Genomic DNA, 23,938 nt, shown 5'->3' with positions numbered 1-23,938 from the left:
ATCTAAGAAAATTATCAAAATTAGGTCAGAATATGCATAAATAGTCCATTTTACTAAACTTTAGTCATACAGTCGAAATATGGACAGATAAATAAATGTACTGCAAAATCATCTATTAATGGCATATAACATGTAATTTATTTCTTTAACTGTGAATATTTTTACTTTCTTGAAATCATTTTTGTCAAGTTTGATTTTCTTGAAATAGAAAATAGAATACTTTTAGCTCCACTTTTTAAAGAAAAAGCAAAGCTTAGTATTTAATACTGGTTTTCATTGACTTTCCTGAAGATGTTTTTAGCTCTTCTTTTTTTTCTGTAACTTGCTTTAACTTTGTTATATATGAAAGAAAGGTTGTGAAAAGTCAGACCTATTAAAATTTAAAAAAAAAAAGGAAAACTTAAACTTGTTTTCTTAAAAGTAAAAAAACAATGCTCTTGTTGTTAATGGTCATTATTTCGAATACACGGTAATGTTTTAACAACACTACCCATTTACTAATGGATTGTGCTGCTCCCCAGACAGGACTTGTTTACAGATTATTGTTACTTTTATTGGCTGAGTATTTTGTTGCAAGAGAGACCCTGATGCTTATACTAAAATTTAATATTTGTAGTTTTCTTACACTGCCACAATGAAAATAATTTTAAACTGATTGTTAATTCATGATTATTTTGTCAATTTTTGTTAATTCACGATTATTTTGTCTATTCATTACAGGTGGGGAAGGGAAATTTCGTATTAGGACGGAGGAAGACCTAGACACTGGTGATATTGTTGGTAAAATCGTTACAATGGTGAGCGGTCCTGGTCAGTTCTCAAACGGTGTAGAGTTCACGTTAGTAGTGTCAGCACAGGACATGGCAGCTGGAACCTCGCCATCGCAGAAGTCCGACTTTGCCGTGGTAAAAGTTCTTGTCGGACTTAGACCTCCTCAGCTGTTTGAAAATCCTTTCAGGGCTAAAGTTTATGAGAGAAGTGGTCCAGGAAGCAAGTAAGTTACCCATTACTGATAAAACAATAAATTCAACCCATTCACTGTTTTATTTTAGGTAATAGACTAGTCTGCTCTTAACTTGGAGCAGTCCACTTGTATTTTATGGAATATCAATATCAGAATAGTAATATTCAGTTGTGGGAGTACCAAACCATCTTTTCAAAAGTGTTCTGGTGCCATACGACATATATTGTGTTGGTGCACCATAAAACCAAACCAAACAAACAAAATCATAGGATCTGGTCTGTGAGACTGCACTGATATACAGGCTGGGACCTGGCTTTGTATTGGTTGCAATGGACTGCTATCAACACTTAAAACACTTAAAAGTTTTCAATGTCTTCTGGGAATTTGTTTGAATTTTCCCCAACTTCATTTTCCTTGATTGATACAAAATGGTAACACTCGTTCCTTTAAGTGTTTGCTATGAAAATAATTTGATTCATTTAAATTTGATTATTGTATGTACATGTAAGTACTATGAAATTCATTGATTGCTGATACTTATCCGAATTTCAGGTTAAGCAATAAAAATGAACAATTTGTTTTAATTTAATAACATTTATTGCAAAAGTAATATTTAAATTGTAAAATAGTAATTGTAAATTATTATGTATCTACTAAAGTCAAAAGTTACAACAGCTGTCCAAATACAAATCAAGTTTTTAGATCAGCAGAAAAATCTATACATGTTAATCTATACAAATATCATACAAGTAGAAATTCTAAGTGCTTTTATTGAGAACTCTCTGAAATCTGTAGATTTAGCTACATTTGTACAATATCCTGGGAATATTAATGCAAGTGAAAACTGCTGTGTCATCAAATATTTATAAGCCGCTTTTTTGCCCATTTGCAACAACTTTCAGTATTTGTTTTTGTCATGTGAAACATTGCTTTATTTTGCAATGTAGGCTTTTTCCAGACACTGTTTATCAATAAAATAGATAGTTTAAGATGTTGTTTTCTTCCTTAAAATGGTTGTCTAAAGATTTTATATGAAAAACAGTTTATGCTGTATTGTAGAGTTATGACTTTTGAACACATTATGATATATTGGATACCCATTTATTATGTTGTGTTTGTTACAATAATGATAGAAAAAATTTCCCGATTTACCTTTCCAGTGTCAGCCTAAATTAACACTTCAGCCTGCTGAAATTCCTGAATAGACTTGTCCAGCCTCAAGTTTTGGGACAGTCCATTATCAATTTTGGGGATATCAATATGAATATTAAAAAAAAAGTCAGTTAACAGTATGGAGCCTGGTCAGATTGCACAGACATGCAGGCTGACAGCTCTATACTGGTGTTAAAGGCTTAAATCACTTTTAGTACCAGCAAGGTCTTGGTAGAAAGCCAACCAAAATATTGTCAAAGTTCAAATTGTCTGGTCAGCAATACATTTCTTTTTCTTTTGTTTTTTTCAGAATATTAGACATGGACAATAATTTTTTGCGGATTCGTTTGAAACTGTTTCAAGATTCGGTTCATAACAAGACAACGTTTAACCTGACCAAGGCCAATGGTAAATTGTCCGGTTTGTTCAGCATTACCAGTACCGGATATGTCGAGACTCTTCAAGATTTAGATTACGAGGAACTACCAAACCAGTACACGCTGAATGTTACCGCCACTGAGGAAGAGACTGGTCTCTCAAGCACCTCGCAGGTATATTCTAGGCACCATGTCTGCAACATGTCTTACATAAACACAGTGATTTTCTTTTGTATACAATGCTGAATTAGGCCTTTTCCAAAATGACAGAATAGTAGAAAATTCCCAATTTCATCTTCAAAAATTGGTGATATTTCTCCCAACCAGCATAAGTATATTCATGACCAGTGATGCAGCTTTCTACAAGCTATGTAGGTTGCCACCTGACCCATTTTTCAAGAAAGTGACAAAATAAAAATGTATTTGTCTCTTTTCAATTTCTAATAATCCCCAGAACATATTTATTGTTAGATATTATAATTCATATTTAAACATAGACCAAAATGCATTTTTTACAATCCAGAGTAAAAAAAACAAACTTGTTGTGGGGATGGGGGCGGATTGGTGGGTGTATGCTCCAAAACCCCCTAAAAAGTTGGCCTAATGATTACTTTAGATCTAGCTACATTCCTGATGACTCTTTTACTCTTAAAAATTCCTCATGTATTGTTGGAGTAGAAATTTACTCTCGATTCTGTTTTTCTCAAAAATCATTACATTTACAAGTGGAAATCTGGTATTTCCTGGTATTGAAACACATAAAGTTTGAATGCATTATATTTAATGGCTCCAGTTTCTGCAGGTTGTAATCTAATTTTATTAGATTGAAGAAATCTTTACGTGAAATTAAGTTAACTTCGTGCAGTTTCAATGCCTAATTGAATTTACTCTACTTTCAAAGTGGTTCAGGAAATGGCAGGAAAAACATAACTGCCTCAGTTCTAAAGGCTTTGGTGTTGTTAATTTTGCTGTGTTTTTTTTTAATGCTGCCGAAGTTTTTTGTGTTTGTGTGTTGTGTGGTTGTGGGGTGGTGGTGGCCTTGGGGGGTAATAATTATAATTGTTATTTGGTCCTTCCCTCTTTTCTTCTGTCCCTCAGTCTTGCTGTTTCTCACAGGTCCTCTATTAATTGGCCAATATTTTGGATATTTCATAATTATGTAGTTACAAAGCATGGACTTCTACGACTATATGTGTAGGTTTTGAAACACCTATATCCATAGGTCAAATAGCATTTCTGGGTTGAAACTTGAATATCTTAACAGACAATAAGAGTTTCTCACCTTTTCATTCAACTTGTTAAGAAAAAAAATCTAAAACCTGTTTGAATTAACTGTCTTCCTTTTGTCAGGCTTGCAGTAACTTTTTTCCAGTTTTTTAAAGTGTGCCAAGTTTGTCGTTGTTCCTATTTAACACCCATAATATTGCTAGTTTTTCATCACAATAAGGAGTTTTGACATGAAAAGGGGCATACTTTTCCTGGTGTTGAAACACTTGCTCTCTAATTACATAAATAATTTATAGAGTACTTTCTCCCTTTAATAAGATGAACACTTTTTTATAATGATTGGATATTACTGCTTTCATTCAAAGAACAAAGTGTTCAAATGGCGATATTTAAAATGATGTTTGCTATGAAATAAAAATATGAATTAAGATAATGGTTTTTATGCCACCGCAGCATCTGCGATGCGGTGGCATATAGCGATTCACCTGTGTGTGTGTGCGTGTGTTTGTGTGTGTGTTTGTGTGTGTGTTTGTGTGTGTGTTATATAGATTATATAGTGAACTTAAAAAATCTTCTTGTGAAAAACCACGATTCCAATTTCAACCAAACTTGGCAGGATTGTTCCTTGGGTGAAGGGCTTCCAAAGTTGTTCAAAGAATTTAATTCCATGCAGAAATCTGGTTGCCATGGCAACCAAAAGGAATTATAAGAATAAATTTAAAAAATCTTCTTGTAAAGACCCAAAAGGCCTAGAGCTTAGATATTTTGCATAAGGCATTGTCTGGTAGACCTCTAACAAGATTGTTCAAATTATAGCCCTGGGGTCAAAATTGGCCCCGCCCCGGGGGTCATTGATTTTACTATGTTCATATAGTAAAAACTTAAAATACCTTCTTGTAAAAACCCAAAAGGCCTAGAGCTTAGATATTTTGCATAAGCATCGTCTGGTAGACCCTTACCAAGATTGTTCAAAATAATAGCCCTGGGGTCAAAATCGGCCCGCCCCGGGGGTCATTGGTTTTCCTTATATGTATATAGTAAAAAACTTATAGTAAAAACTTCAAAAAAAATTCTTCTAGCAATTGACAAATGCTAGAGGTTAGATATTTTGCATGAAAACATTGTGTAGTAAACCTCTAGCAAGATTGTTCAAATTATAGTCCTAGGGTCAAAATTGCCCCCGCCCTTGGGGTCATTGATTTCAATATATACATATAGTAAAAAATAAATAAATCTTATTGTCTGAAGGTACAAGGCTTAGAGTTTAATATTTGTTTAAATAATATCATCTAAAGGTACTCTACAAAAGTAATTCAAATTTTGCCTCTTGTGTCAAAAATTAGCCCGCCCCCGGTGGCCATAGGTTTTCCTTATATATATATTTATATAGTAAAAACTTAAAAAATCATCTTCTCTAAATTTACAAAGGCTAGAGTTAAGATATTTTGCATGAAAACATTGTGTACTGAACCTCTTGCAAGATTGTTCAAATTATAGCCCTGGGTCAAAATTGGTTCCGCCCGGGGGTCATTGATTTTCATTATGTACATATAGTGAAAAAATAAAAAAAGTATTTTTGTCTGAAGGTACAAGGCATAGAGCTTTGATGTTTGATATATAATATCATTTATAGGTCCTCTACCAAAGTTGTTCAAAATTTTCCCCTGGTGTCAAAATTGGCCCTGCCCGGGGGCAGTGATTCTCATTATGTACACATAGTAAAAACAGAAAATAAAACAAATGTTTTCTGAATGGGAGAAAGCTATAGCTTAGATATTTGACTTGAAATGTTGTTTGGTGGACCTGTATCAAATTGTTTTGAATTAAACCCTTGGGTCAAAATTATGCCTTGCCCAATGGACAGTGACCTACTTTCTTGTCCTTTGATGTACAGCAATGACATTTTGACCATGTGCACAGTTTTAGTTGTAAAATTGAACTTTTGATATCAGGTGACCTAGATTTTGATGATGTGACCTACTTTCTTGTCCTTTGATGTACAGCTATGAAATTTGAACCATGCGGTGGCATAGCATTTTTCTCAAATGCAATCTTGTTTATCATACATCTGATTACTACAACTTGTAAAATCTGGCTTTTTGCTAGTTTTGTACAGACTTTATTTATTCCCTGTTTTCGCCTATTTTATTTTTTTTAAACGTTCTGCTAGGGAACCTGCTGTATCTCTCCTTTTGATATGGTATCAAAATTTATAACAATTTTTTTATGCAATGTATGAAAGTACAGTTGTGTTATTTTCTCTCTATATGATGAATGATATACTTATTCATAATTTCAGTTGATAATCGATGTAGCAGACGTAAATGACAACAGTCCGAAGTTTCAGTTATCAACGTACACGTTCATGCTGTCAGAAAATACCCCTGTTGGAGGTCCAGCTTTACCTTTACAAGGTGTGTTAACTTTGTCTACTCTTTATCTGTATACAGTAGGTGGTTATAACCCTTATCCTGCCGAATTTCTAAAGAAAAAAAGACTGGACTAGCTTCCATTTACGGAACTGTCCATTATCAATTTTGGGGATATCAAGATGAAAATTTGAATTTTGTCAACCAACACTATAGAGTTTGGTCAGATTTCACCAATCATGAATGAAACCAGTAATAAGCAAACGTAAAATCTTGTATTATGTTAGTTGTAGTGATGTACTTTTATATATTCAGAATTAGCATCAGATAATTATGTTTTATTTTACAGTTATGGCGACAGACAGGGACTCTGGTATAAATCGGGAGTTACAGTACTTTGTCAGTGACAACCATTTCAGTATACAGACAAAATTCATCAACAACCAATATGTAGGACAGATCACAGTTGCTCAGTACGTTAATTTTACAAATGTATTCACAAAAGGGGATTAATGGCCCCATGGTTTGAGGGTCTTTTTATGAACTTAGGTCTTTGAATTAGTTGAACATTACATGTAAAACTATGTATTTATGTTTAGTTTTGAAACAAATCATTGTTGTGACCCCAGTATTGCTCAAACCAAGAAAACATGGTTATGAAGACCTTAAACATTCAGCCACAGCTGCCCAATTTCAGGTATGAGCCTTAATTAGGTCATAAAAGTGTTGAAATTATTCAAGTTTTAACCCTCATGCAAAAAAATCAAAACACTCGTGCCAAAAAAAAAAAAAAAAAATCAAAATCATAGTAACCCTAAAAGTTTTATCCTGATATTATTCGATATTATCACATAGACCGCGGCGCAGGAGTGTAATAAAGCCATTTAATAAAAACGATATTACACTAGTCAATATTACACTAGTGTAATAACACTTTGACGTCACGTAATTTGCGCTATAAACATAGCGTTAAAGCGCGCTAATGTTAGCGTTACACTATCGGCGCGTCAAAGAAAAATGACTCTTGTTAACAGTTTACCGTTCTTATTTTATATATGTGATAAATAGAACATTATATTCGTGTAGATTCAATACTAAATTTATTGAACTCGTTGAATAAAACAATTTTATGCTCGCCAGAGGCTCGCATAATATGATTTTATTCAACTTGTTCAATAAATTTAGTATTAAACCTACACTCATTCAATATCCTCTATTTTCATCATTCATTTCAAACATAGAATAAAGAATTATCACACTACAGAATTAGAAACACTTTACAAAAAAATGTTTTAAATAACCTACTCTGATGCGTAATCTACCGCACATCTCTAGGAATCTAAGCATGGAACTTTTTTTCCCCGCCAAAAAATTGATGGTTAGGAACAAAGAAGGTTGTTATGATTGTCATTGAGCTTTCACTAACTTGTCAGAGAGTTTCTGTATTCTGGAGGCAATTACTGAGTATTGTGTTACAACGGAGATTCGCAAATACATCATCTCACAGTTGATTACTTTCTGTACATATGATTAATGAATTATTAAATTATACAATATTACTGTATATTTTATATGATATTTATGTAAATGTTTGCATTATACAGTCAAACGTGTATTAAGCGACCGGGCAAGGGAAAGACCAAAAACGGTCGCTTAATGAAACGGTCTCTTAAGACAGTCAGCATGATATAAAAGTCAAAATTTATAAATGACATCTTTTTTATTCGATGGGATTGTTTTTCAACTTCATTTTTATATAAATGTTGAATAATAAGTACGCTCCGATAATCTAAACTGATGCAAATGTAAAAATAACGCTCTGATATTTATTGTCAAAATCAGTTTTGATCCATTACGTACATGTTTGACATTTTTTCCAGAATTTTTTAACTTCTCCGTTGTTTTTCCTTGTCCTCCAACACGAAAACCCTATTAGTGAAGATGTTTTCTGTTGTGCATTTTTCATTTGAAATAAAACAAACTACATCTATTTGTTACGATTAATTTAATGGCTGATCAAGTTCAAGGTCAATTCAATGCAGTCTAAATGTCAACAAACGAAGCGTATACACCATCTCAGTATGGGCGGAGCGTTGCATTGTTTATCCGATATTATTGGATAATACACGTCACGCGTATACTTAACTTCATTTGCATACGCTAAAACGGTATGGGAAATAGAGTTTTTCACACGTTTATTGTTGTGTTTTGATTGCTGACACTTGTGACATAACGAGGTGGCGTTCTCTAAAAACACAATTACTTGACAGGTAAAAGTGGTCGTTTAATGAAAAGATTGATGTCAATTAGGTGACTAATTAGCGGTCGCTGGTCGCGTTGAGCAAAAGTCGCTTAATACATTAAAGATAAAGAGAGAAAATGATCGGGGGGAATTTAAAGTGGTCGTTTAAAACAAAAGTCGCTTAATACACGTGGTCGCATGGGCAAGTTAGACTGTATATTGTTTAAATTTTTTGTTCCACATGTGGCAATGGACCTTTCCGTTTTTTCGTAGCGGAACATTTAGCCACACCTTTTCCATTCATTGCTAGGTCAACTGCTCACAAACAGTATCACAAACATAAGCATGTGTTCTTTTGTGCAAACCAGGTCAACCAGTGACTATGTATTATCTCAGTGTAGCGATTGGATAACAAGTTAGTCAATTAACATTAAACTGTAAACACCGGAAAGGTCCATAGATCAGCAGTACTTGATGTTTTTTGTCCTCTATGTTCTTTTGTCTATGCAGAAAATTGTGACCTTGAACTTAAATTGTTCAAGTAATAAGCTAGTAGCTTACAGTCTGCAAACTGAAGAGCTTTTGACTTACTTAAGTAAGAGATGGACTGGTATGTGACCTTCACCTTGACCTTGAAGCTGCAATTTTCAATTTATTAAATTTCCTATGTGTACATGTATCAAGATTATTTTTTTTCAGTGAAATTTCAGAAATTTAACATTGTAAAATACTTGTAAGATTTCTAACAAAATTATATAGGTCCTAACTAATGAAATGTGAACATCTTTATTGTCTCTCCTACAGAAAACTTGACTTTGACTTCCGCACTGATCATCAGTATAAGTTTAATGTGACTGCTCGAGATAAAGGTGGGATCCCAAGATCTGGTATGGCGAGCGTTATCGTGTATGTTACCAACGTTAATGACGAGGCTCCAGTGTTTGGCATTGGCAGCGAGCATTTGTTGACCAAGATCAGTGAGGAGCAGACGGCAGGAAGTGTCGTAACAATCATACAGGCAACGGATGCTGACGGAGATAATATTAAATATTATTTTACACGTATGTGATTTTCACTTGTAATAGCAGTTAAAGGAATTTCACTGAAGTTCAATTGGCTAAAAATATAAAAATTTGAATTTCTTACAGAGATCACCAGTCCTGGGACATGGGAAGATAATTATGTAAAACGTAATAGAAGATATAAAATAAAGATATATACATGGAATATATTCCGAATTTTCACTGGTGTTTTTTCATTACACATAATCAAAGGAGAAGTCTCGATTGTAAGGTGAAAAAAGAGAAATAGTATAAAATAAAAAAAATTCAAATTTTCTCCATGAATATAAGATTCATTTTCATCTTGTGATATGAAAATTATCATATTTCATACCACTCGAATATCCTCTCTATATATATACCTGGGGCTACTTTACTAAATTTATTGAACTTAATCAATAAAGGAAGTAAAGAATCTTCACTCATTTAATAGCCTCTATATATGAAAATTATTCCTTCTTACATTGCAAAGACACAATATAAAAATACATTTAAGATGCCATAATTGCAATAAGTACCTTAGATAATTATACATGGCAATTAATACTTTTAAAATGCTAGAATAATTACCTAAGGATTTATAGTAAGTATCTTATGTTCTAAAGATCTTACAAAATGTCACACCTTAGTAGAGATAAAAAAACTGGTTATTTTTTTATGTAACTATGAAACATTAATGCTATAATGTATTTAACCCTTCCTATGCTAAAATATAATGAACTTGCCTTTCTTTGCATTTGGAACTGTGATATTTTGTCGTAATGGGTGTTTATTGTCATTTTTAGAGTTTTTAATGTAAAAAAGCTAAAATTGAGAAGCTAACGGTAAAGGAATTGATCAGACTGCTTTAAAGTGCAGCTGTCATTGTTTTTTTTACTCATAGCATATACATGCCATTATCAACATAAGCATTTGAATAACAAAACAATTGTCATTCTTCTATACATTGTTTCTTATAATCCTCAGATTATAGAAGGGTTATATGCATTTATTGTGAGGTATTATAAAGAGATTTATTTATAAACTGTTAATGATATTGGATCACATTTTTGAGATATTTGCTTTTTTTTTCATAAACAAGTTGCTGAGGCACAACATCAGTGTTAAGTTAACAACCATATCATATTATGGTTCTGTGCCTTGTTGGATTTCAGTGTGACAAAACCCACTCTTTGAAAAAGTCCCAAATTGAGACACGTTTTTATATGCTAAGTAACACTTCTATGTATTTATAATGATAGATGATGTGTCTATGTCTAAATGTGATGGGATTCCTAATTGTTTCACTTTATTAGATATTTTTACTTGATGTAGCTTACTATGTTTTATTGTCTGTTTTTACAGCGATGAACACACAAAGTCCACCATTTCGCATTGACCCCGACTCAGGTTTGATCACTTTGACAAGAGGCCTGCCAGAGTCCATTCCCTTCTATACGTTGAACATCACAGCGTACGACGACGGCTCATGTTGTGGCGAGGCGAAGTCTCTGTCCAGTAACACTTTTATCATAGTCGAGATCAAAGACACAAACAACAACCAGCCACAGTTTCCAAGTTGTAACTATGCGCCAACTGTACTGGAAAATCAAGATATCGGAACATTTGTTGTTCAGGTTAGATTTTTCACGTAGACATTTGATTGCCTGATTTTCTTACATATGCTGTAATTGAACAACCACATGAGAAAATGACCCTTAAAGCCATTAAAGGTGACATCAAAAGATGTTTTAAGATTAGAAAGGAAAAAGTAGGTAATTTGACATTTTATCGTTAAATCATTATTTGAATATGTAAGAAAAATGTCAATGGCAATATATTTAATTAAGTGTTCTAGATAGTTGATTTATTTAATTAATATAACTTTTATATTCATGGGTGAATACTGCAAAGAATGAAACTGTTTTCTTACAAAAATTATCATCTGTGTTACAGGTAACAGCTATTGACAATGATAGAGGAAACAATGGTAATATCACATACTCCATTGTTACATCACCACGGCAACCAAAACAGTTCGAAGTTGACCCATTAAACGGACGAGTCGTAACAGCAGTACGATTTGACCGAGAGGCTCTAACTGGTGCACGCAGCATTCCGGTCACCGTAAAAGCTGCTGACCAGGGTGAGCCGCAATCCCTCGATTCACATTGCACGTTTTGGGTACAGATTGGTGATATCAACGATAACTCCCCAACGTTCGACTCTCCGTCATACGCCACATCAGTCAGCGAATCATCGTCGGCATCTGTTAAACAGGGACGTAGAATTTTTGCCGTGCGTGCTACTGATAGAGATGAAGGGGAAAATGCAAATATCATCTACACATTGACAGATAATCCTGGAGACTTCTTCAGCGTTGAGCCAGACACTGGTATTATATACCTGGATAAAGGGCTATATGGGGTAAGCATTGTTGTAGTTCATGTACTGAAGTAAACCTGACTGTTCTGAATATGTATATAATTGACCAACCCTGCTGTGAATTTTGAGGTGCCCCTTGTGAGTGAATTTGATAATCAAAAATGCTATAAATAATGATCGGAAAATGTGCAGATTGGCCTTGGAGGTATCAAATGATGGTCTCTAAAAAAGCATTTAATGTCACAAGAATCGTGTTTTAATGCAACACAAACAATAGTTTATCTTGTCAGATTTGTTTTAAAGGAACAGAAATTCATGCATAAAAATTTGTGCTAATTATCTTGTAAATATATATAAAGTTTTCTATGATTAAGGATAAAGTGATTACTTCCAGTTTAAATTTCAAGTTTTGCTTGTTAATTTCCTTATGTACATCTTTGTAGAGAGATTCTGTAATACTGCGTGTAAAGGCCGAGGATCAGGGCGACCCTCCACTAAGTGCGTACAGCTCTGTCACCATTAGTATAACTGATCGTACCAACAACCCGCCCACGTGGAATAACGATAACTACGAGAGAGAATATCGAGTGAAAGAGACAGCTACTATACCATATATCATAGCAGTCATGGAAGCTTCTTCAAACACCGAGGCACCGTTCGATGGTCTGTCATTTGCACTGATTGACTCGATGGAGAACACAGTACAACAGTTAGGGCCATTTAGGATATATCAAGAAGGAAATACAGTTACACTTATCTTGAAGGGACAGCTTGATTATAATGTTCAAAACAGATACGAGCTGCGCTTGAGGGTTACAGTATGTGTATTATATTCTGTATAAAGCTACTGTCAAAATAGGATATTTTTAGCTTGACTAATAGTTTTGAAGACAAAGAGGGTCTAGCCTTTTGACCCATTTGTCCTATTTACTCCATTGTCATTGTAGATGAAACACTTTGTAAACATTTTGGACGAACCTCATTGCTCAATGATATAACCACACATGATATGGGTAATATTTGTAGGTCACTGTCACTTGTGACAGCTTTGTTGTTACTACAGAAAACGTGTATCAGCAAAATTTATCTTTAAATTCATTAAAGGTTAATGGTTAGAGATTTTCATTATATAGAAAGTTAAATGGTGTTGATCTGTTGGAAGCTAATAAGGTGTTGAGTATTTACTATATACCTAGTTACGCATGTGGGATTTGAACATATATGTTTACAGAACCAGGGGCAGACTCCACTCTCTGCTGAGATTCGGCCAATCATCGTGGTGAAGGACATGAACAACGAGCCGCCACAGTTCGAGGGTCTTGACCCAACCTTGAGTAACTCATACCGAGGAAGTGTACCAGAAAATGAACCACCGGGAAAGACTGTGTTACAGATAAAAGCCGTGGATCCGGATCATGATCCCCCAAACAATGAGGTATTTACAATTCTAGAACTTAATATGGGCCTATGTGGCTGATTAGTTAAGGTTACAGCTACTTATTTGAAGTCACTTGCCCAACATTGTTGTAGGTTTAAGCCAACCTGTGGACTTTTATTATCTTTCATGTCGGGTGGCTTTCAAACAACTTTATGTAGAGTCAGTGGTTGTGCAAAGATTTCAGCTCATGCATAAATGATGCATGTAGGATTACCAAAGGCGTTCCTCTACGGCTCTACTGATAAGGCTTGAAAGTCCCAGTAATGATCTCTAGGGTACTTATGTCTGGTTAAACATAACCAACATACAAACAAAAATAAATAAAAAGTCTAATGCTTGCTTTCATTTTCAAGTTTGAAATCCTAATATTCCGTATTTGTTACTAAAGAGATTGTATTCTATCATAAGATACTAACATTAACTTCAAAAAGTGTTTACACTGCTGTTACTAATGCATTTTAAGCTGAATTCCTAGCAAACCATACATCTGGAGGCAGGCTCATCTTATCTGTTAATTTGTTTGTAATGATGTCAGCTAATTTGGCAAATGTAGATAAAAAATTTATCAACCTTAAATTGTATCTACCCTTACCCTATAGTAACTTTTATGTCTATTGTATTTTCTTATGTCTTATTTGCTGTGATTTGAATTTGAAGATTGTACAAATGTTTAAGCTGGCCTAGTTTTATACTGGTGTCAAAGGCTAATTTCAGCCAGTTTAAGTGACATAATGCCCATCTAAGGCTATTTAGTGAATGAACAGCTGAAAGTCAAATTAGTTTATATCTTGCCATAATTCCTTTCAATTTTATAATTTACTTTGTATGAACGATAAATAACTTACATGGCCCTACAATTTTTTTTTTAAATTCAATAGGAAATTACCCCAAATGTTCAATTTATAAAAAGGGTGGGACAGTCTTTTTATATTTTAGGCATATTTATATGTTATCCTAAAGATTTTTCATATCAGCTGTTGGTCAATCACCATCATTTGAAATATAATGTCAATTCAGCACAACTTGACAATGACAAAATGGGCACAATGTCACTATAAGGGCTTATATATGAAATACTGAACATTATAGGTGAGTTACAGCTTGATGGAGGACCCAAATGATGCGTACATGCACTTCAACATTGATAAGTTTACTGGGATTATAACGACGCGGAGTCAGTTTGATCGTGAGGAACAGAGCGTGTATTATATAAAGATAAAGGCTGTAGATGGTGTCAATTCCGATGCTCCTGGACATTTCCCAGAGAATACACCAAATAGTGGTAGGAATGAGATGATGTTTTTATAATAATTAGAATTGATTTCTATGTTTGTAAAGGGTTTTTGGCCTTCAATAATTTACAGCTAGATTGAACTGTGCAATTTAATGATAAAGAGCAGGGTTCTGGGAGAAAAATGCCCTCAATTTTATTTTTTTACACCATCTTTGTAATTGATATTAAGAAATAATATATCCTAAACTGTTTGGAGTTTGGATGCGATGAATTATTAGCTCGAGTGATATAATGATGCACATCCGAACGACAAACAGTGATTTTATCAGGCGATAAAATCACCGATTTGGATATGTTATTTCGATTCTAACACAACATCAACAAATAAATATTGCCGTACCTGATATTAAGCTAAATTGTACCTGTTTTTTTTCCGTACTAATGTACTATGTGACATGTCGAATGATTATGTCACATTTCTAAATATAAAACATCAACAGTGATTGTATTGCATTATAATGCACACTTTCGGTTCTTCTATGTTCAATGGGGAAGCATGCCTGTCGTGTTAGAATTGTAAATAAGTAAGCACATAAAACAAATATTATTACAGTGAAAAATAAATTATTTGAAGCAAATTGAAGTAAAACTACTACTTTTATGGCTGTGATACTTTATTTAGCCAAATTTAATTCAAAATTTGAATTTATAGATAAAGTATTAGTTTATCTTTTAAAATTGCTGTTTTAGATTTTAATTGATATTCACTCACAAAAAAGGAATACAAAAAGAGTTTGTCATAAGTAAAATGATTTATAATTCTGTTTATTAGGGAGAGGCAGCCTACTGGTTAAGGTATCTGCCTCACAATTTAATGATCAACATAGCTCAAGCTATTCTGGGGTTATAATCATGTTCAGGAACCTGTTAACCATCCCTTATACTTGTAGTGGACTTGTCTGTCTTTCAATCTGAACAAATCCATTCATCATTTTAAGGGAAAAATTTTAAGATATATATATATGAAAAGCGAACAATGTTGAACATAATTAGCCAGCTCTGTTGTAGCAGCTGATCTTGTTCTGATATAATTGTATATACATTGTATTGTTACTGCCAAGAGAAGGGATTTCATATTTATCTGTTTAAACAGGTACAACAAAATGCAAAATTAATGTCATATCTTGTCATAAAGAAACAAAGTTTGTGTTAAAAATCTAAGAGTTCTTTTAGTAAGGTCGGTTTAATGTTTAAAACGTTTGTTAGGTTACCGTTAAAATGGTTAAAGTTTTTGCTTACTGTGACACCCCTAGCCAAGGGTTTATTCAATGACATGAACTGAAGACTGGTTCAACTAGAGTTTTTATCGGAATTAAGCTAAATTACATTATGACTAAACTAACACCCTTTAATATGTTTCTATTTTTAGCTACCGCACAAGTTCAGGTTATGATAGCAGATAAGAACGACAATCCCCCATACTTTATAAAGGAGAGATGGGAAATCTCCGTACCTGAACAACGTGCCGACAGTAACGGCAGAATTCTTACTGTCGTAGCGAAAGATCTTGACGAAGGTAAATAAAAAGTATATAATTATTATTACTGCCTTACTATTTTTTTGCGGAAACAATGTGTGCGCAAATATACAAATTAAGTTTATGTGAAAAGAACAAATATTTATAGGTGTACAATATCACCTCATATTCCACTCAGTTTAACAAAAAATAATGGTTATATGAATACTATAAGTTAGGCTCTTGTTAACAGTTTTTTATAATTTGGGCAATAATAAAGCAGTTAAATATGCAAGAAAAATGGATGCCTCGGACAAGAAATATGAATTTCTGATTTTCATAGTTTGAAATGCGTTTTTATTGAAAATGACATATATACTAATCGCTGGAAGTTTGCTATGCATTCATAGTTTCATACAGTATATAGATCTAACATACATTTATTGCTAAATCATTTGACAACACATTAACATCTATAGTCACACGTATGTTTTGCATTTATATTTCTATCACATATTATAACAAATCATGTTATCATCTTCATTAACAGGTTCAGGTATGTAGATCATTGTCCAATCATTAGGAAATTATTGAGTTTGAGTCACAGTTAGGTTCTCTTGTCTGTCCGTCTGTCTGTCTGTCTCTCACTCATGTACATTTTGTCAAAGTTATGTTCATGTCTTGCATGTCCGTGTATAGTATTTGTTTATTTTTCGTTCTGTTGACTTTGAATGAGAGAAATGATCAGTTTTAACCGATCGTAATATGGAAAAAGGGTCATGGACATAATAGTTTTAAAGAGAAAATGTCTTGAATGCATATATGGAGAGGAAACTATCCAGCTAGCTTAAAGAATGTCGGTGGTTCTATTTGGGTGGCCTGCTTGTGCCTGAAATAATGCACAGAACGGCATCCGAGATCTTCCTTCACAAGTAAAAGCTTGAAAGTTGCCTAATGACTTTTACTGTATCAGTGTGACTAAGAAGCCTAACAAACATCAAAAAACTATAGTCTTTATGAAAATTCCAGTGAAAGTTTGAATGTATGATCAGTTCAAGGCTAATTTCTTTTATTTTTACTTACTCTTTTACTGTTGAATTAGGCACTAATTATTATATCCCTCAAGAAATATTGAACATAGAAAATAGTGGGTGGTTTGTACTCTTGTCACAAATGCAATTTCTCTTGGACCTGTGTAGGGTCAAGGCTAAGGCCACAAAGGGCTAAAAATTGACTTCTATTTTTCAAAGTATTCATTTATGTCACCAATATTCCTTTGATGGTTAGAGCTGCCAACTTTATCTGTGACACTCGAAGGCCTTTGTAAAACTTGATTGAGAGTTGTTTGATAAGTTTTATACATATGTTTTAATCTGTTTGAGTTATGGAATGTTTATTTGTATGTTTTCTTTTAGTGTTAATTTCTGCTGTAATAATTTGCATGTTAAATATATTAAGAAAGAAAAAAAGAAAAAAAGTAAGTATTGGCTGGGAATATTAAGTTATCTGATGTGTAGCAAATTGTATGAACAAAGCCTTTTATATTTAATGTTTTAAATTGTATTCTGTTCTCTTGTAAAACAATTTGGTTCTGAAATAAGAATCAATATTGGCCTGCTAATGTTTCCTTGATTTTAATTGATTGGCTTACATTTAATTTTGAATGGACTGTGCTCTAAAGTTTATTTTTAAATTGACATTCTTTTACTTGAATGGTTGGTTTTGTACAAGTTTGTGTTTGCTGATTTAACATGGAGGCATGCTTTCCTCTGACCAAGTTTTATTTCTTGCTAACAGCTTGCTGTGTAAAGTACTTCATTCATTCATACATAATATACAACATTTCTGTAGTTTTAACCATATAGATATACACATGGAATCATTTAAATTTACTAATGTTTACATAGAATTCTTGATATCTTGGTTCAATTTTACACTCATTCATTTTTATGTACGGGTACATGTATGCCTAATAATATTTATCATGGTTTGTTTATTATCATTGTATAATTTCAGCTGACCAGTTATCATATACAATAACTGAAGGGAATGTAAATAACGTGTTCGGTATTAAACAGAAGACAGGGGACATTTATGTAGCTAAGACACTGGACTATGAAACTCCTCCGACAGTAAGTGGCATTAGTCGCTAGAAGTTTCTTCGATATTTTTGTTTGTTAGTGGTACATTTTAGCACTGTCTCTTTGTTTTCAAAATCTCAGAATATGTTCTTAAATATAAGTCATCTGTTTTTCCTGAACATATTAAAACCCACAAAGTTTTACACTTCTCATTACACTTATCATAAATGATATAAGGGCTGATTGAAATGTTTAAGAGTAATATATTTGTACTTACAGGAGCGTTTATTGGAGTTAATTTTTATGAAAAATTTTAAAATGTATTCAAGGGTAAAATATTGTCAAGAAAATAATTAACACATTGCAAACAGTACTTATAATCTACGTGGAATACTAAAAAATAGCTCTGGATATGCTAAAATAGCTGTTACTGCGACAGTCAAGAAAGTACAAATATGGTGTTAAATACTGCCAATTCAGTTATTAAGTGCATATTACATATAAATTATTCTTTGAATTGTGAATATTTTTACTTTTCTTAAAGTCTTAGTATACTTTTTCTCGGGTTGATTTTAAAACATTTACTTTTCTTACATTTATCCCAGGTTGATTTTTCTGAAATACTCATATGAAGGCATGCATCTTTAATAAGACTCTTAATAATAACAGTTTTGTTTAAAATATAAAGTTAAATAAATTACCTCTTATTTACAGAGTTACCAGTTACGTGTGATGGTACAAGATGGCAGATTTGAAAACTTTACGGAAGTACTGATTGATGTGACAGATGTGAATGATAACCCACCTGAGTTCAGTCAAAATGTTTACGAGATAAACAATGTAGTGGAAGAAACTATCCCACCCTATCCTGATGGTCAATTTCTTGTTCAGGTATGTTGTAGTAAGATTGTGTAAATGTTTTTGCATAAGTAGCTTGGGTGACGTATTGTGACAAGCTTTTGCCTGTGGTCTGTTGTAAACTTTGGGTCTAAACAACATCTATTCCTTAAACACATAATCAATTGTGATAAAACAATACATTAGTGATCCTTGAATGGTCCTGAGCAAAAATATGTAAAATCGTTTTGATACAATGAACAAAGTTGCTCTCAGAGTTTGAAATAGATCAAGCTTTAAATGACCCCTAAACTTACTTTAATTGACTAGTTAGCTTTGCAAGGCTAATATTAATAATTTTGTTTTATAGTGTCATTGATTTCAAAACACTAATTTCTGAATAATTTTTTTTTCTGATGTAAACTAGATGTTTTGCGTTATTGTATCTTACAAGTTGATATAATTACAAAGAAGTTATTATTATTAATATTCTTGTTTTAGACCTTTTTGGACAAAACATTTGTCGGATATTTAAATATACCATTAAAACGCAGGTTCAGTGTTCACCTAACCCAATTAAAAATAAGTTTCTATTAATTGAACCTGTGACATCATTTTGTTATTCTATGTTTGGTTAACATTAAAATCTTTACATGGGTTACCAGTCAAGGCACGGATTATGTTTAAAGTAATTCTTATTGTTTTCCGAGGTAATACATGGAACAGTCTCCAACGATCTTAACTTTGCATATACTTTTGTGCCTTATTTTTGATTGATATATATTATAGGTATCAGCTACCGACAAGGATGTGAGTCGCCAGAGTAATTTTAGGTTCTTTATCACGGGGGACGGCACTGAGCCTGCCGATCCCGTCTTCACCATTGAGCCAGACACCGGTAAAATTTTCCTACGTAAAAAGTTGGACAGAGATCAGCCACATGGGCGTGATGTGTACCAGTTCAATGTGAGGGCAGAGGACGAGCCTGACACCCCAGCTTCACTTTCCGGATACGCTTACGTTAAAGTCCTACCTCTGGACATAAATGATAATGCTCCAGTTTTTAGAGAGGGTGATCTGAAGGGATCAGTACAGGAACATTCTAAAGCAGGTAAGGTGTTCATTCACAAATTTCTGAACCTGATACATTTGTAAAATTAGTCTCAACCAGTGTCAATTATTTTGGGTGAAAATTTGGAAAAGAAAAGTATTTACTGTATTAAATGAAATCTTTTTAAAATAATTTCTTTTCAATATTATTGATTTCAAAGAATTTCTAACTTGATTCTTGATGAAAAAGATTAGGTGCGTTTGGATATCCCCTACCATTATTATTTTTCTAAAACTTACTATAGATTGTCGTATTTGCATTATCTTGTATACTAAAATGAACTTTTATGTATTCATGCAAAGATATTTTTCTAAATATAACAGATCAGTCAGTAATGACGGTGGTAGCAACAGATCATGATGCCGGACTTAACGGTACGGTTATCTACGAGATTGACAGGTTCGGTAATCCACCGGCAGATCCAAATGGAGAGCACCTGTTTAAAATAAATCCAGCCACTGGACTTATACAGACGAGTCTAGCCGATTCCCTAGACAGAGAGAATATTGCTCAATATTTTGTGCCGATTGTAGCTAAAGATCGAGGAGTAGAACAGAAGAGAACCAGTGCCACAGCAACGATTACTATACTCGATATTAATGACCAAATTCCACAGTTTGTTCAGGTAGCTTTTTATGATAAATGCCTTACTTGATTAAATTATCTTAGAAATGAGCTTTTTTATTGAAAGCAAACAAATAAATTAGATGTAAATAATGGCTGTTTGAGGGGCATTGGTATTTGTAAATATGTTGTGTTGATGTCTTGCCTGAGACGTTTTAAATGTTTAAGGTAAATGATGTAATGTGTGGCATTAAATGGAAAAAAGTAAACAAAAGTTAATTGTTGAAATGAATATTTACTTTTGATTATTTATGTAAGTATGGCATTTGCTTTGATTTTCAATGAACTTTAAAAAAAAAAAAATTCACAACTACTGCTTGTACAATGGGCTTGTTTTACTTTTATACTTGGGATATATTTCAGAAAATTTATAAAGTCAGTATGTCGGAGAACCAGAAGTCTGGTCCAGTTGTGACGGTGTCGGCAACTGATAAAGACATAGACGAGAATGCACGATTATCGTATACACTGAAAGAAAGTGACCGGGCATACTTCAGTGTAGAAGATATACCACCTAATGCTGGGGTTCTTACTGTTTATAATGTAAGTCGATTTGTTTTATTGTTATATTACCACAATATTGAGGGGCACAGATCATTCTAATATTGATGATTTTTGTACTAAATCTTTACCTCTAATCGTTGTTCATCTTTAGAAAAAGCCAGCATGAGTTTTTTAACCTTTAAATAATGGTTTTAGGGCACTTAAGATGCTTAATACTTGAAGAAAATAGCACTGGAAGTAAATCTTTTTGTCATAATAGTATCAAAATGTAAACAAAGTAATATTTAAACTTCCATACAAATTACCATATCACTATAATTGTACTATTTGCAAGAAAACAACATAAGATGATTCAGGTGATTGGCCAATGAGTATCTTTTTGAAACCTTTAACAGGACACCAAAAATAAAGAGCTTTTGAGAAATAAAAATTTAACCATTTCTAAGGCATACTGGGCCTTTAAACATAAGAAAATGTTAATGAACACACATACTAATATTTTTTTTTTGTAATTCAGGAAGTAGATTACGAGACGATCAAGTTCTTTAACCTGACTGTGATCGTAAAGGACAATGAGCCGACTGGTTTACATAAAGACACGGCCTACATCGAGGTGACAATAGAGGATTATAACGACAATGCGCCGGAGTTCACGCCTAAGGTGAAAACTATCCGACACAAGGAAAATATTCCGGAAGGGACGTTATTGTGGACATGTACCGCAACTGACAAAGATGATACCATAAATGCAGAATTTGAGTGAGTTTGTGATTGTGCAAGACATATATAAAATGTGAACATGAGCAGAAACATGCAGCCTTTCTTTCACCATCATTTAAGTTTCCAAAAATTTTTTTAAGTTCTTTCTTTTTTTGTTAAGATATGCTTTAAGTGTAAGTATCGTATCTGAAGTTATACAGTTAAAATTGACTTAACAAGTACAGAAAGTACAGTAAATATCTACATTTTGGTAGATAAAATTGAATTCAAACTGGGGTTTATAGTGTTTTCTGTAGGTTAAAGTCATTTCTGGTATTCTATGTAACCGTCAATAAATTTAATTCTTTAACATTTAAATGTTTGTGGGACATTAAGTCCCAGTTTGAGATGAATGTAATATTTATCACTATATACCATTTTACAAGATATTTTGTGTTGATAAACATTATAAGATTCAATGGTTTAAACAAGGTATAATCTAATTTCCGTCACAGGTATTCTATAGATCGTAGTAAAGATCCAGATCGTAGGTTTACTGTAGATCAGAATGGTGAGGTCAGAGTTCAACGTGGTTTTGATGGCGAGACATTAGACAGGGAGGCACTTGCTGGACTCACTGAAGAACGCTACGAGGTTCATATACTAGCCATCGATAAAGGTATACAGAACTAAAATTCCAAACCTTATACATTTGTTATGTAGCTTTTCATCGGCTAATCATGATGTATATGTTCAATATAAGTCCATTTTTTCCGCAGGTGATTTTGTTGTATGATAAGTTCATTCTATACAGTCTATACTAGGGCATGTAAACTGTTTAGAAACTTCATATCACTTGCCCCTTACCACTGTGGTTTGAATCCCTTCAGGGACCTTGGATTCTCCTGTCGGAGGAAGCTCTCCAGCCAACTTATGAAAGGCCAGGGGTTCTACTCTGGTGCAGATTTTTGCCAGAAATAATGTTCAAAGGGGGCAACAAAGGTCTACCTTCTATCAAGCTTGAAAGCCACAATATGACCTTTAAAGTGTCAGTGTAATTTATAATAAAAAAAAATTAAACAAACATACTTATAAATAAACTTAGATGAGAATGTTTCAAATTATTTCAAAGGAAAATTAGAATAATTTGAATAAAATAAGATTTAATGTATATGTATAAAATAGTCAGAGGATACATAATTGTCATGATGTTAAATAATATTTTATTCAAATTCACTACAATTAATTCGGCAACAATTTAACAAAATATGTTTTGTTATATTTGTTTTAATCAATGTACGTGTTAACCTTTTTCCGTGCAGGTTACCCACCAAAGACTGGTACAGCTATTCTACGTATAATTGTTGACGATCTCAATGACAATGCGCCACAGTTTGTACTGCCCTACCCACCCATGGTGATGGAGCTGGAACCGCCGCCCAAGTTTGTTATCACATTTAGAGCCGAGGACAAAGACACGGCCAGATTTGGTGCTCCGTTCTTCTTCGCACTGCCGTCTTGTGAAGAGAATCCAACGTGCAAGAATGGAGACTTAGAGTTTACGATGGAATTTGATCCAGGTATTTATCTACTAATGAATAATATATTTTCTAAGTGTCCATGTGACATAAAACACAATCCCCCCTGCGCTCAAAAAGGTTAAACAAGTGTGGCTATAAAATATTTGAAATGATAATTATTTGTATCAAGATTAATTAATCCATTTCTTACGAATTTAAACAAGTTCATACATGTAAGTTAAAATGGCATTAGAAAGGAAAAGTTACTCTGTTTTTTTTCTTGGTATGATTTTTGGTCTGTTGAAAGTGTCATTTTCAAATTCTTTGTGAAATGTTGATATGGTAATTGACTACAATTTCTATTTCTATTTATAGCCGGTGACAACGGTAGGGGCACAGGAACTGTTACTGCTCAGAAAACATTCTTCCGAGACAAACAGAAGTTTCATTACTTACCCATCATAATGTCGGACATGCGGGGAAAAAATGATCCCCAGAGTCGTACAGCAACAAACACGATGACGATAGAGATCGGTGATGAGAACAATCACCCTCATGGTCCCGGACATAAAGATATCTTCGTGTATAAATACGACTTTAAAGGTAAATAATGCTGTA

The 23,938-nt window shown here is 33.4% G+C and overlaps 1 protein-coding gene across 1 annotated transcript in view; it reads left to right on the top strand.

Moving 5' to 3' along the window:
* The window catches only part of LOC132736625 (neural-cadherin-like), a 46,165-nt gene that overhangs the window by 3,651 nt on the left and 18,576 nt on the right, over positions 1 to 23,938 (top strand). The window contains 20 exon segments of the mRNA XM_060723788.1: positions 721 to 994; positions 2,427 to 2,667; positions 6,020 to 6,134; positions 6,439 to 6,562; positions 9,136 to 9,392; positions 10,737 to 11,008; positions 11,328 to 11,798; positions 12,200 to 12,574; positions 12,988 to 13,191; positions 14,284 to 14,476; positions 15,858 to 16,004; positions 17,961 to 18,076; positions 18,740 to 18,916; positions 19,652 to 19,973; positions 20,297 to 20,598; positions 20,961 to 21,140; positions 21,619 to 21,860; positions 22,316 to 22,479; positions 23,123 to 23,380; positions 23,696 to 23,923. Coding sequence (XP_060579771.1) covers positions 795 to 994; positions 2,427 to 2,667; positions 6,020 to 6,134; positions 6,439 to 6,562; positions 9,136 to 9,392; positions 10,737 to 11,008; positions 11,328 to 11,798; positions 12,200 to 12,574; positions 12,988 to 13,191; positions 14,284 to 14,476; positions 15,858 to 16,004; positions 17,961 to 18,076; positions 18,740 to 18,916; positions 19,652 to 19,973; positions 20,297 to 20,598; positions 20,961 to 21,140; positions 21,619 to 21,860; positions 22,316 to 22,479; positions 23,123 to 23,380; positions 23,696 to 23,923 — 4,588 coding nt within the window. The 5' untranslated portion in view covers positions 721 to 794.

Source organism: Ruditapes philippinarum, unplaced genomic scaffold (assembly GCF_026571515.1).
Source record: "Ruditapes philippinarum isolate M1 unplaced genomic scaffold, ASM2657151v2 ctg1774_1_1_1_1, whole genome shotgun sequence".
NCBI lineage: Eukaryota > Metazoa > Mollusca > Bivalvia > Venerida > Veneridae > Ruditapes > Ruditapes philippinarum.
The sequence above is the reverse complement of the archived record's forward strand: the minus strand, read 5'-3'. Positions and strand labels throughout refer to the sequence as shown.